The sequence below is a fragment of the Rhipicephalus microplus genome, chromosome 9, assembly GCF_043290135.1.
Source record: "Rhipicephalus microplus isolate Deutch F79 chromosome 9, USDA_Rmic, whole genome shotgun sequence".
NCBI classification, from domain to species: domain Eukaryota; kingdom Metazoa; phylum Arthropoda; class Arachnida; order Ixodida; family Ixodidae; genus Rhipicephalus; species Rhipicephalus microplus.
Genome location: NC_134708.1, coordinates 111,876,297 through 111,890,822, shown reverse-complemented (window position 1 = coordinate 111,890,822; position 14,526 = coordinate 111,876,297). Strand labels below are relative to the sequence as shown.

Here is a 14,526-nt window from a genome sequence, read left to right as displayed (position 1 = left end):
GTGCCAGTTTTGGATGGAGTGAATAACTCTATGCCATCAAAAGTGGAGATCACTCCCCGAAGCAGTTTTGTGAATGGGGTTCGCAATGCAAGCAAGCACTTGCGCGAAGGCTATCTATGTCACGTCGCTCATTGCTCTTGCACGCATTATCGCTCATATGATGTTTAGCCTTATATAGAAACTCGAATTTTCTACTGTGCGTACATTCTTTGGCGAGAAAGCCATATTGTGTAGATTAATGCGCTTAATTTGCGTAGTTGCTTGACTATTGTGACAAAGCCATTTGACAATCAACACCAGCAATGGCATTGCATCACCATACATTCCGGAAATTATCAACAATCGCAAAACATAACTGAGTGCAATAAGTGTGATTTCTTGTTCGTTTCCGTTTGTTTTTTAGCGACATGAACAGAAACGGCGTGAGGGAAAATGAAAACCTCGACATCTCCTCCATCCTACCGGAAAATCCGCAGGACTACGACAACCTTGCACCACCGAAGGAGAATGGTGAGGGAATTCTCGACCCGTGACTACGTCGAACTTATAATCAATTTTATACAGTTTATTTAGAGTATTAGTTCTCATAGTGTTCACTTACTCAAACCTTTATTGATATATATATATATATTTATATATTATATATATATATATAGATAGATAGATAGATATAGCGTTAAGACATGAAAGTTTAAAACGAAGAATCAGACGTAAAGTAATTCACCTCGGCCTTTTTACTCGCAATAACACGGCATGGGAAGATCGTTTGTTGATAACGTACACGGAAAGTGAGACTACCAAATGGCAGGTGTCTGATCATAGTATCACTGCGTTATCTGTTTCAAGTGACACAATGCGGAAAATTTCTCAGTATACTCATTTACAATCAATAATTTTTCACTTAGATTTCACAGATTAAGCTTAACCAACACGACACTTCTTTCGTTTAACCACCTTGACGTCGGCCTGCTCTTTGCTCTCTAAATTCTGCAATTTTATTTCGGCATCGATTCTCAGTAAACGCGGTATATGTGTTCTTAATTTGGGGGTGGGTGGGGGGAAGGGGTGGTGGCTTACATCGAGTTTTGGAAATCACAAGAGTGAGAAGATAAACGAACCCAATCATTGGTTCACTGGCAGTAATAAAATTCTATGCAGTAACTAGCACATTTCGTTTGCAGAAATAATACAAAAAATATCTTCGCTTCAAACGTTTTGTTGTGGTCAGTTATGTTATTACTATTTAGATGATCTTAGTATCTCTGTTCATGTGCCGCCCACAATGTTGTGGCTGTGTAACACCCCTTATGGTGCTTCTCGGTTTCTGATAATGTGCATCCACATCACGTGGCAGTTCGAGAGGAAGCGTCAGTCACTTTTTTTTTTACCTGCGAGCATGCAATCTTTGCTCGCGAATTCGAGATAAGCTAAACAATGAATGTATACGAATTACTTTTGAGGGCAACTTAAAATGAATGCCAGCGCACTTGCCACGTTCGAAAGAGGGCGTGTCATTCTGGGATATTTACTCCGATATTTACTCCGATTTACGATACTTACTCGCAGCCATTATCCAAATTCAATGACATCATATTTTACGCGAAGAGATTTTCTCACTGTTTTGTTTATCCTCGCACTGTAACAGCATCAAATTATTATTTGTTGTCTTCCGTGTCATTGTGGAGGTTTCAAACTGTAATAAATACGTTGTTTCCTGCATTCTTTCAAAAATTTTTTGCTTTGTTTTTCTTTCTTGCTTTGTTGCCCTCACCCTCTTTGGCTTTGAATAGGGACTGCACTATTGAAAAAAGACAAAGAATAAGATGTTTTCAAATATTCGTATTTGTACGCAGTTCTAGCACACATCTGCATAAATTTAATGAGCTCTCGTAATAAGCAATTAATGGAGCGTGCCAAGCCAGTTGCGCTGATAACCTTGAAGCTAGCACGTTACGATATTCTCATTTTGATTGTACAGTATAGTACTACGGTTCTATTTTTGCTTGTGATTGTCTCAGAGTTCATCTGGCATAACCATTGAGGTTCGTAGACTTTCAAGCAGGACGAAAATTGGAGTACACCAGAATAAACAAAACAGGCAGGAATGAAAAATCCTAAATATTGAAGCTGAGCTGGCATATTCTGAAATGCTCTCAATCCTTCTTATGACGAGCAGCAGGAAGTTAAATATTTTGAGTTATACCCGTAGGTGTTCTAATACACCTTATATTCATGTGTAAGGTGCACAACTGTTGCCATGGAAACGTGTACGGGTATTTATGTCACTACGGCAATTGAACTATTTTAGAACCTAAATGCACTTTGTAGATTTCTGAATATTTGTGTTTTTACAGGAAGAGCAACATCAGTCAAGTTCCACGTTACTGTCCTCAGCCTGGATTCTATCGACGAAGGCTCTATGGTGAACAATTTATTTCATGCTTCGCTGTTCATTTATTCGTTATTTTTTCAATGGTGATAACGATTATATGTAATCTCGCGGCTGAATTTAGCTACCGGTGTCGGTGTTGACGTCACCGTCACTATCCGTTGATGTATACGTACCTCATCATCATCATCATCAGCCTGACTACGTCCACTGCAGGACAAAGGCCTCTCCCACGTTCCGCCAGTTAACCCGGTCATGTGCTTGCTGCTGCCAATTTATACCCGCAAACTTCTTAATCTCATCTGCCCACCTAACCTTCTGTCTCCCCCTAACCCGCTTCCCTTCTCTGGAAATCCAGTTAGTTACCCTTAATGACCAGCGGTTATCCTGTCTACGCGCTACATGCCCGGCTCATGTCCATTTCCTCTTCTTTATTTCAACTATGATATCCTTAACCCCCGTTTCTCCCCTACTACACTCTGCTCTCTTCTTGTCTCTTAAGGTTACACCTACCATTTTTCTTTCCATTGCTCGCTGCGTCGTCCTCAGTTTAAGCTGAATCCTCTTTGTAAGTCTCCAGGCTTCTGCTCCGTAGCTAAGTACCGGCAAGATACAGCTGTTATATACCTTCCTCTTGAGGGATAGTGGCAATCTACCTGTCATAAATTGAGAGTGCTTGCCGAATGTGCTCCACCCCATTTTTAGTCTTCTAGTTACTTCAATCTCGTGGTTAGGCTCTGCGGATATTACCTGCCCTAAGTAGACATAGTCTTTTACAACTTCAAGTGCACAATTACCTATCTCGAAGCGCTGCTCCTCTCCGAGGTTGTTGTACATTACTTTCGTTTTCTGCAGATTAATTTTGAAACCCACCTTTCTGCTCTTCTTGTCTAACTCCGTAATCATGAGTTGCAATTCGTCCCCTGAGTTACTCAGCAATGCAATGTCATCGGCGAAGCGCAGGTTACTAAGGTATTCTCCATTAACTCTTATCCCTAACTGTTCCCATTCTAGGCTTCTGAAAACCTCCTGTAAGCACGCGGTAAATAGCATTGCGGAGAGTGTGTCCCCCTGCATTACACCCTTCTTGATTGGTATTCTGTTGCTTTCTTTATGAAGCACAATGGTAGCAGTTGATCCCCTGTAGATTTCTTCCAGAATGTTTATATATACTTCATCTACGCCCTGATTCCGCAGTGTCTGCATGACGGGTGATATTTCTACTGAATTAAACGCCTTTTTGTAATCTATGAAGGCTATGCATAGTGGTTGGTTATACTCTGAGCATTTCTCTATTACCTGATTGATAGTATGAATGTGGTCAATTGTTGAGTAGCCTGTTCGAAATCCTGCTTGTTCCTTTGGTTGATTGAATTCTAGTGTTTTCTTTACTGTGTTAGCAATTACCTTTGTAAATAGCTTGTATACTACAGAGAGCAAGCTGATCGGCCTGTAATTCTTCAAATCTTTGTCATCTCCTTTCTTATGTATTAAGATGATGTTAGCGTTTTTCCAAGACTCTGGTACCCTTCCTGTCAGGAGACACCTCGTAAACAGTGTGGCTAGTTTTTCTAACACAATCTGTCCTCCATATTTCAGCAGATCTGATGTTACCTGATCCTCACCAGCAGCTTTGCCTCTTTGCATGCTCTCCAAAGCTTTTCTGACTTCTTCTATCATTACTGGTGGGGTGTCATCTGGGTTACTACTAGTTCTTATAGTATTAAGATCGTGGTTTTCTCAGCTACTGTACAGATCTCTGTAAAACTCCTCCGCTATTTTAACTATCCTATCCATATTGGTAATTATTTTGCCTTCTTTGTCCCTTAGTGCATACATCCTACTTTTGCCTATCCCAAGTTTCCTCTTCACTGCTTTGACGCTTCCTCCGTTTTTCAGAGCGTGTTCAATTTTCTCCATGTTATACCTTCTTACATCGCATACTTTACGTCTATTAATCAACTTCGAAAGCTCTGCCCGTTCTATTTTGTCTGTTGTACTTGAGACTTTCATGATTTGACGCTTCTTAATGAGATTCTTCGTTTCCTGGGAAAGCTTGCCAGTGTCCTGTCTAACTACCCTGCCTTCAACGTCCACTGCACACTCCGTTATGATACTCGTCAGATTATCATTCATTGTATCTACGCTAAGGTTGGTTTCCTCACTAAGAGCCGAGTACCTGTTCTGCAGCGACACTCTGAATTTATGTACTTTCCCTCTCAGTGCTAGCTCATTGATTGGCTTCTTGCGTATCAGTTTCTGTCGTTCCTTTTTCAAGTCTAGGTGAATTCGAGACCGTACCATTTTATGGTCACTGCATCGTACCTTGCCAACCACTTCCACATCCTGCACGATTCCTGGGTGTGCAGTCATTATAAAGTCTATTTCGTTCTTATTTTCGCCATTAGGGCTCCTCCATGTCCACTTGCGGTTTTCTCGTTTTCGGTAGAAAGTATTCAAAATACGCAAATTAATGCGTTCTGCGAATTCTACTAGTAGCTCTCCTCTGGCGTTTCTAGTGCCGATGCCATAATCTCCTACTGCCTGGTCTCCAGCCTGCTTCTTCTCTATCTTTGCATGAAAGTCGCCCATCACTATAGTATACTGTGCTTTTACCTTACTCATTGCCGATTTCACGTCTTCATAGAAGCTTTCAACTGAAGCGTCATCATGGCTGGATGTAGGTGCGTAAGCCTGCACTACCTTCATCTTGTATCTTTTATTCAGTTTAATTACAATACCTACCACCCTTTCATTATAACTCTAGTACTCCTCTATGTTGCCAGCTATTTTTCTGTGAATTAGGAACCCCACTCCCAGTTCTCTACTGTCTGCCAAGCCCCGATAGCAAAGAACGTGCTCATTCTGTAGCACAGTATAGGCCTCATCTGTCCTCCTAACCTCAGTGAGCCCTATTATATTCCATTTAACACCCTTTATAGCTCATCGAATAGTACAGCTAGACTCCCCTCACTAGATAAGGTTCTAGCGTTAAACGTTGCCAAGTTCAGGTTCCAATGGTGGCCTGTCCGGATCCAGATTCTTAGCACCCTCTGCTGCGTTGCAGATCTGACCGCCGCCGTGGTCAGTTACTTCGCAGCTGCTGGGGACTGAGGGCCATGAGTTATTTGGCGTATGAATGTGGGAGGTAGTGGCCAGATACTGCACCAGGGCGGCCAGTCCTTCTCTGGTTAGGGAGTGCGTTCCCGGCGGTGGTTACCGGCGAGGCCGCACGCCAGGCCTCTTAATGCAGTTCCATCAACACGCGGATTTTTTTTGTTTTAAATCCGGTTGGGAACTGCGCGGCACCGAGATTTGAACCACGGACCTCTTGCATGCGAGGCGAATGCTCTAACCACTACGCCATCGCCGCACCCATCACATTTAAATACCTCGGTCCAAATGACCTGGATCGAACCCTGGCGTCTGCGGGGCAAGGAGGCATTCATCCATAGTGCTGCGCTACGACTTGATGATGATTCGGAAGAACATGGCTCATCCGTCTGTCATAAGGATCGGTATAAGACGAAAGTGAAACATGTCTTCTCAGAGTTCGTTGAGCGCCTATTGTGCAATATTTTGTCACGAGGGTGAAAAAAAAATGAATGCTGCAGCCACAAACACAGGCATAAAGCAGCTCAAACAGTTTTTTTTAAAAGCACCACACGAACGTCATGTTGATGAAGTAGCCCCCTTCACGCTTGTAATATTGCGTGGAAGAAGCGTAGAATCGTGAAAGGTGTCAATGCATGAGAATTCTGCAACAGGAGGGTGTTTCAAAGGCCCAAACTCATCTTATCATCATCAGCTGCAAACACACGAACAAAGTGGAGAGCTGCGTAGGTTTGAGCGTCCACTTCGGACGTGTAATGGGTCTCTCGCTGATTCGCGAAGGGTAGAATTATGGCGTAGTGCGCACCTAACTGTACTTGCAGTATTGCCGAAGTTCCAAGGAGTATCATCATCACCATCAAAAACTTTCAGTATAGGCATTCCGGGATTCTAGTCGAGCTTTTCCCTTAACTTTTTTTCTCCTTTTATTTTTTTATTTTGTTTTGTTTTGCTTCACAAACTCTACTGCCACACGCCTCATGGCCGATTCCCCGTGTTGTGTAGTGCCATTCTCCGGGAATCTTCATCATCATCATCATCATCATCCAATATGGCGCCGGAGTTCCTCCGTTCTCTGTAGTTCACTACAGTTCTCTGCATGAAAGACAGGACGACGTAAACGCCAAGAAGGGAGACTTGTGCGATCCCTCGTCGAGGATCTGCAACGTTCTTTTGACCGAACCCGACGCGACACTACGACCTGCTCAAATCTTCGCCCGAACGTCACTCGTGGGCCAAGGCGAAGACGCCGTTTTCGACCGGCAAAGCAATGACGCAAGATTTGATCTCTGCCTCCGAAGAGGCGCTCACTGCGCCGCCGAAACGGACGCAGCTTCTCCGAAGGCCACATTCTGGGCGACGCCATCGGCGGCGGCACCCAGGTGGTGCAAGAAGTTTCGGACGGCCCCACCAAGCCAATGGGCCGCCATATGCGGCCGACCTGCGAACACTACAAGGATTGGATGAGACTGCTAGCGCCTTTAGGCCCGTGTTCTTCGGAAGACAGCGGCTGCCCCAGAAACCACCTCCGCTGAAGCCGGTGTTTTTGACGGCGCCGCAGCGGCCCCTCGAAGACTGGAAAGCATGTGTCGGCAATGTGGCTGTTGCGACACCTAACCTTGGCTGGGTCGGGAAACTTTGCCTACCATTTGAGGCACCCGGGTTCGTCACCGACGACGACGTGAGCATCGAGGACACCGAGTAGGGCGTGCAAGTAAACATGGCCAACCTCAAGGCGTTGCTCTTAGAAGTCTCAGATTCCCTACGACTAGAAACAAATGGTAGTGACAGAGTCGAGTTCCAGTGGTGCGAACAACTCGGAAGCCTTCAGCACTTCGTACTGTGAATACAACGAGGATTACAGCTGCACGGCCACTTCACTCAGCGCGAGTCCAGATTCAGCGAAGACGTGCACAACCACCGCGACGTTTGGGGCTGCACCACCTCGGAGTCTCCTAGACGCCAGGTTAAACGTCTACGAGAACGTTCATGGCCTCAAGGGAACCGAGGAACAAATCGCTGGCGTCGTAGTTTTCCACCGGCGGAGGAATCACCGACAACTGGGCCAAATACTGCAGCACGCTCTTAATGACAGTAGAAGCCGAGTACCTATATTTATGAAAACACAAGAAAAAAAATAATCCAGAATAAGAATCTGGCGCACGAAATCGAACGTGGTACGTCTGAATCGTGAGGCCGAGACGTTAGCCACTAAGTCACGAGCGACAAAGGAGCACTTACTTCAACGTTCAAGTGGCAAGCTGTTTATATCTAACACTTACCACTGGTGAAAGACGTCTCGGGGAGAACTCTCGTGTTTTCAGCATTACCAGCTAGATTACGCAAATAGCACGCGTTCACACATTGTCGCAAAGTGGCGCCGCGCGCTCTCATCCCCCCACGCACGCGTACTTCGATAGATGCAGGCGCACACTCACGCCTGCATCTATCTTGCGGTGAAGACAATCGTATGTCTTTGCTCGCCTTGGGCTTTTACCGGGGCGATTCTATTATAATTACGGGGTGCGCAAAGGTTACTGCAATCGATGCACAGGCTACGTTTGCAAAAAGGGCGAGCTTTTCAAACACAGCGAAGTAACACCTAAGACGCTTATACGCGTTCATCAGTGCCTGTTAGTATGTTTCGTGCGCCATTTATGCGTGAGGAACGCGGGGCACGTTTTGATCACCCTGCCATTCTGCGCATGACCTTCCGAGTTGTTGCTATCGCGTTCATTGCTTCGCCTTTGAGGCAAAGCAGTGGCTTTTTAATTAAGTGATCCACGCTACCAATTCTCGTTAACGAAGAATAGCTCTAGGCACACTCGTGTTTTCTGCATCAATTAGTTACCGAATATGAGTAGCAATGTAGTTTGTAAAGCAATATACTGTATACTATAAGTGACACTGGTTTTTCTATCTCACTTTAGCAGGATCTTGAATGAATGCAACATATATTGACAGACGTGCATCATATGGCTAGTAGTGTATTAGTACAGAAGCTGTATGTGAGAGTTCAATTCATCCTCAATAAACATAAACACTAAAGTGGCATTCTAGCTACCCAAACAATTACTGCTTTGGTGAACACAACAGAGGATCGAACACCCGTAGTTTTAAAGTCAGCTTTAGAAAACATTTGCTGACGATCCCTGATTTGTCTTCCTTTCAGCATTGTAAGTTTCAAGAACTGAATAGTCTCCTAGCAATAAATTTCACGCTTCCACGTTCACACACTTACAAAAGGCGATTTCGACTTTGGTCATCCACAGTATAGCTTTGCGATGCATTTATAGATCTGTTTGTACAGTTCTGAGTACACACTATGAAATACATATGACATGGTAAGCGCAGTAGAGCCGGCTATCCTAATATGATGATAGCAATAAACAAGATACACACACAAAAAAGGTCAGAATAAAAGAAGAAAAATTGGCAGATCCTACGTATACCTGGGAATAGACATTATGCGATCCATGCAGAGGTAAGGTGATCGAGTTGCATTTTTTTTATTAAGCGACACGTCATGAAATGACGCTAAATATATGTGCAAATGTTGTATGCACAGACATATGTAGACGAGCTGCAGATATTCATATAACCAGTTGTTCGCACTTCCGCAACGATGCCAACGGAAACATGCGTATCAGCAACACCAGAAGCTGATATGAAGCGGTGATGATCGCGAGGATGCTGTCCCTAGACACTGATACATAAATGAACTTCAGCGCATTAGCAACTAACCACAATTTACGTAAACCCCACGTGATGGCTGTATCAAAGTAGTACGTTTGTATTTTTCATAAAATTGGGTAGGCTGCACTGAAACCACTATTGACGTTTCACGAAGATTATCGTCTATTTGAAAAGTAGTTATGAGACCTGGCATTGCTCTGTAGTGAGATGCTTCATTTTCACACGGAATGCTTGAGTTTGATTCCATCTGGGACCCTGACATTTATTCTTTGCATTCGTCGGGTCAACGCTACTGATATCAGGCATTTCTTAACGCTAACGCGTTAAAATTGCCAATGTCTGTTCTGGTCGTTCCTGGTGTCAATCTTGTGTGGCATATACCCGCATACCAGCGGCACGTACCCGCCTGTGAGTATGCGTCACTGTCTGGTGGGAAGTGTTTGACGACGTACGCGACGGGATTTTGGCTATATTCCAGCCTCGACCAGTGCGTCATATTCATCAAACCATCTTACTCTCCCATGCTAACTTTGGTTGATGCCAAGTTAAGGCGATGACGACGAGAGAACCCAAACGTAAGCGACTACATAGATAGATAGATAGATATATAGATAGATAGATAGATGAATAGATAGATAGATAGATAGATAGATAGATAGATAGATAGATAGATAGATAGATAGATAGATAGATAGATAGATAGATAGATAGATAGATAGATAGATAGATAGATAGATAGATAGATAGATAGATAGATAGATAGATAGATAGATAGATAGATAGATAGATAGATAGATAGATACGCTCGAAGTCGCTAAAGTTCGCTAAGAAATGCTTCGCATTTGAAAATAATCCGACACTACGTAGCTACATATATACACTATAAGACTTAACACGCTTGTGCACTGTCTATGGGCATGGTCCAGTTTATGCAGCGTGGTAAGATTGAGATTAGAGTTTGTAAAGAGAACTTTTGGTGCCCCTACATTTGTCGGTAATCAAAGACTAACAAAATATTTTAGCACAAACGTGTCTTATGCCGAGGTTCACCCCGGCTTCACTTAAGCTCTTCTGTCACAGATATTACGTTGTAAACAATGAATGAACAGATTATAAAAAACTAACAAAGACTGTCGTTCCCGCTGGCCCTCTGCATGCTTCTATACTTGTACGCTCGTTCTTGCGTCTTTCTCTTTGAACAGCCCGCTTTCAGAGTCGACCTGTGACAGTTCGTAGCCCGTGCTCATCCTGAGCTTGCTCAATTCGTGCGTGCTTTCAGCTTGAAGTGCGCGCTGCAAGGTTAAAGCTGATTTCCGTTCTTCGCGTGAATTAGCAATTTGTTGCTGCAGCATTTGTCCCATCGCCCTTGTGGCAAAATATTGCGCACCTAACGCTCAACTACCTATGTGAAGAGACGTTTCACTTAAGCGTTATACCGATTCCTAAAAAGCGGGATCAGGCAAATTTTTTTTGCTCGTGCTTACCGTGCGATGACTTCAGTGCCATGCACGTGACTCCATCTCTCCTTCCCACAGACGTACGTCGCTGACATCTTTATGTCGCAGTCCTGGTACGACCACAGGCTCAGGCTGCCGCGCAACGTCACCACCAAGTATCGGCTCCTGCCCGTGAACTGGCTGCACCAGATGTGGAGGCCCGACTCCTTTTTCAAGAATGCAAAGCGCGTCACCTTCCAAGAGATGACAATTCCGAATCACTACATATGGCTCTACTCAGACGGCAGTATACTCTATATGGTCAAGTGAGTACATGATACCCCACAAATGTACGTGAAATGCTACCATTGTGCAGTCTTTTATAGAAACTGAGAAGGCGATGTTTCAAAATTTTACGTTCCATGACTTTTATCCCTTGTCCCTTGTGGTGCAGCTCACCTGCTCATCATTAGGTCGCGGGATCAATCCCAGCTACTGTGGGTGCAACTATACATGAAGTCAAAGTGCTTGAGGCTTGTGTACAAAGGTCCACGCGTTTTAAAGAACACGAGAACGAGAAAATTCCAGAATTGTTCATTAGGGCATGCCTCATAAGCCCCTAATTGTTTTGGCACGTAAAATTTCCTTTATTACTGCTATTTCACTCACTGTGCGGCACACACGGGCTAACCTTATGCGAAACTGTCCTGAAATGTTGCAGAAACGCGCAAGCCGATTTGTTCAACAAACTGCGCATTCAATGCATAGTAATAACGCCGATCAGGGTGCACATGACTGAGTCATTGGGTGTTACATTTTGTATAACAGTGCTTATCTGGTTACCATAGTTTTTTTTTTCGCTTCTCTTTTCTTGCATCACGTTGCTTAACGAACAATTAAATAGACGTTGACATAGAGAAGACACTAGCTGATGCAAACTACTTATTGACCTGAATTTTGGCCGTCATGCTGGAAAGGAAGATAGCGGATCAGTTTGTGCCACACACTGACGTCTATTACGTACATGAAAAGTGACCGGTGCCACGCAATGCTGCAAACCTCAGAACGTTGACGTCAGCATTGACAACTCGGCTACCCAGTCTGGTGACACGTAAAGTGCTCTGACTTTACTAGCACCTTAGTCTGGTTAATGACGATGCAATTGTATTCAACGTGTTCTATTGGTCTGCTCGTAAACCGGACACATTTAGCAGGGAAATCTGTTGCGAGATAGTAGCAGCAGCTGACTTTCGTGGTGTAGTTGGCCACTAGCGCTAAGCTGGTGTCCGAAGTGCTATCACACGCAAATAAAAAAAAAACGGAATCGGATGTTTTGAAGATGGGCCGTCTGCGCAGTATTCAAGAATTTTACCGTGTGTCCACCCCATCTCAGTGATCTTCCTCGCCTAAATAAGCTTGTTTGAAGGCATCATATCCAGTCGAGATTTGCGTTATGAGGTCTATATGGCGTGACAAAAGAGCGACGTTACACCTCATGCCATACAATGCGACTTGATACCCCAGTTTAAAGTTGTCATGTTCAGCCAATATTCTCGTTCAGACGTCTGATATGGGGTGATAAAAAAACAATACTACTTCAAGTCTCAAAGAATGTGAATCGAGTAACGCGAGAGTAGTTTAATGCTACACTCCAAGCCAAAAGAGAGCAATGGTAGTATATGTGTTGCCATTTACATTACTTCCCTGGAAGGCGTAACTGCAGGGGGACGAACTATTGCTCTCCTTTCAGTTTCTTCTGCGGGGCATGAGTAGCTACTCCCTCCAGTTGCTCCCCGACAACCAACCCATACTCCCATCCTTTGCTCCCCGAAGGCTAACAAATAGTATTAATCATTACTCTCGCGTTTTCGTAGTTACTCTCTCTGGACACGTTTCCAGTTACTCTTAGTAGGAATGAATATTTATTCTTGTCAGCCGCTGAACACAAGGTCACAGCTCCTTGGAAGAGCACGGCTTGTGTGCTTGAAACTATAAACGAGACAAAAGTTATAGAAGAAATGCTTTATTATTTTTCTTCCATTTTTTAGGCGACTTGTCAGCACATGCAGTAGATAACGCCACACCACTACCAACAGTAACGGATCGGCATATTACACCAAATATTTTCTGCCTCTTCCGTGGAAAAAAAGTCGAATTTGCTGCACAGGGAAGTTTGGGTCAACATGACAAAACCAAGGCCAACTTTTCCACTTGTTAAGGACTCGACTTGTGCAGAACTGTTGTTTCCATCAATTTGGCCCAGTGGAATGCCACCCCAGGCACATGTGAGGCTTCTGATTACCGCAAGAAGAAATAGAAGTGTGAGGAATACATGCCTGAAAGAATACATAATAATGAATCACACACACTCACCAAAGCAGCGTTTACTTTCCACAAAGTCTAGTGTAAAATGAAATGCGAAATCAAATGGCCTTTTTGTGAAACATTACTTCGCAAGCCGTATCAATGTTGGTGTAATGGCTGCTCTTCAAATAATGTATTCACACTTGGCCGTTAACCTTACATGAAGCCAAAGGCGGACAAATACCAGTATCAAGGCAGAAACAAATCCGCTTAATGTTAATTTTGCGAAATATGTATTATCCCGAAAAGAGTTTTTTAACCTCAAAAGTACACTGTCACTGCAGTACAGACAGAACCAGCAAGATGGTACGCAGGCGGTAACAATATAGGTAATTTAGTCTGATACCGTTGAAAAGATACGGTGAAAAACAAGAACAGATAATTTTTCTTTTGAATGTGGAATAGCAGTCAACAATGTCTTTGGAGAAAAGAACAATCAGCCAGCCGCTCGAGAACTGGGCACGTTGCGCATGCCGTGGAGAAGCTAAAAACTAGGAGTTGAAAACGCCACTAGCAATGTTGGACGGTAATTCCCTACACAATGTAAGACCATTAAAAGCAGTTGAAAATGCGACGCAGTTCGTCACCACTCACCTGCAAGCTGATGCATACAGAGTTTATGGTGCGAAAAAAAAAATTCGGCAGATCCCACGTACCTGGGAATCGACGTTATGCGAAACATGCAGAGGGAAGGTGACCATGTTGCAATTTTTAGTGTGGGACGCTAAAATGACGCTAAACATATGTACAAACGTTCAACAAACAGACATATGTTGAAGAGTTGCAGATGTTTATGTAACTAGTTATCTGCAATTGCGCAATGATGCCAACTGGAACCTACGCATTAGCAACACCAGAAGCTGATATGAAGCGCTGACGCTCACGAGGATGCTGGCCCTAAACACTGCCACAAAAATCAACTTCAGTGCATGGCAACTAACAACAATTAACGTTGACCAGACGTGACGAATGTATGAAAGGAGCACGTGTGTAATGTTTATAAAATTGGGTAGGCAGGACTGCAACCCTTATTGACGTTTAACGAAAATTAACATCTATTTGAAAAGTAGTTCCGAAACCGGGCGTAGCTCTGTGGTAATATGCTTCATTGCCACGCAGAATGCTTGGGTTCAATTTCAGCTGGAACCCTGACATTTATTCTTTGCATTCGTCAGGTTGTCGCCACGAAGTTTGGTAATTTATTAACGCTCGCCCGTTAAAATTAACGCTCGTCCTTAACGCTCGCCCGTTAAAAGAACCCCAGGTGGTCGAAATTTCCGGAGCCCTCCACTACGGCGTCTCTCATAATCATATGGTGGTTTTGGGACGTTAAACCCCACAAATCAATCAATCAATCAAGAAAGAGCGAAGCATTTCTTTGCCGTATATTTGGGGCACATGCGTGGGAAAAAGCACGTGTGATTGAAACGGATGTTGTGAACAACTTCGTGGTGCTTTGGGACGGGAATGGTTCCAAAAAAGACGTCGCACTTCAATGCTGCGTGATAGCGTTTCACAAGCAATGCGGTG

General features: G+C 43.9%; 1 protein-coding gene across 2 annotated transcripts in view; it reads left to right on the top strand.

Moving 5' to 3' along the window:
• The window catches only part of LOC119163084 (glycine receptor subunit alpha-3), a 140,404-nt gene that overhangs the window by 110,068 nt on the left and 15,810 nt on the right, over positions 1–14,526 (top strand). For both annotated transcript variants that reach the window (XM_075874248.1, XM_037415021.2), the window contains exons 3-5: positions 404–510; positions 2,355–2,422; positions 10,732–10,958. In XM_075874248.1, coding sequence (XP_075730363.1) covers positions 404–510; positions 2,355–2,422; positions 10,732–10,958 — 402 coding nt within the window. The remainder of the gene's footprint in view (positions 1–403; positions 511–2,354; positions 2,423–10,731; positions 10,959–14,526) is intronic.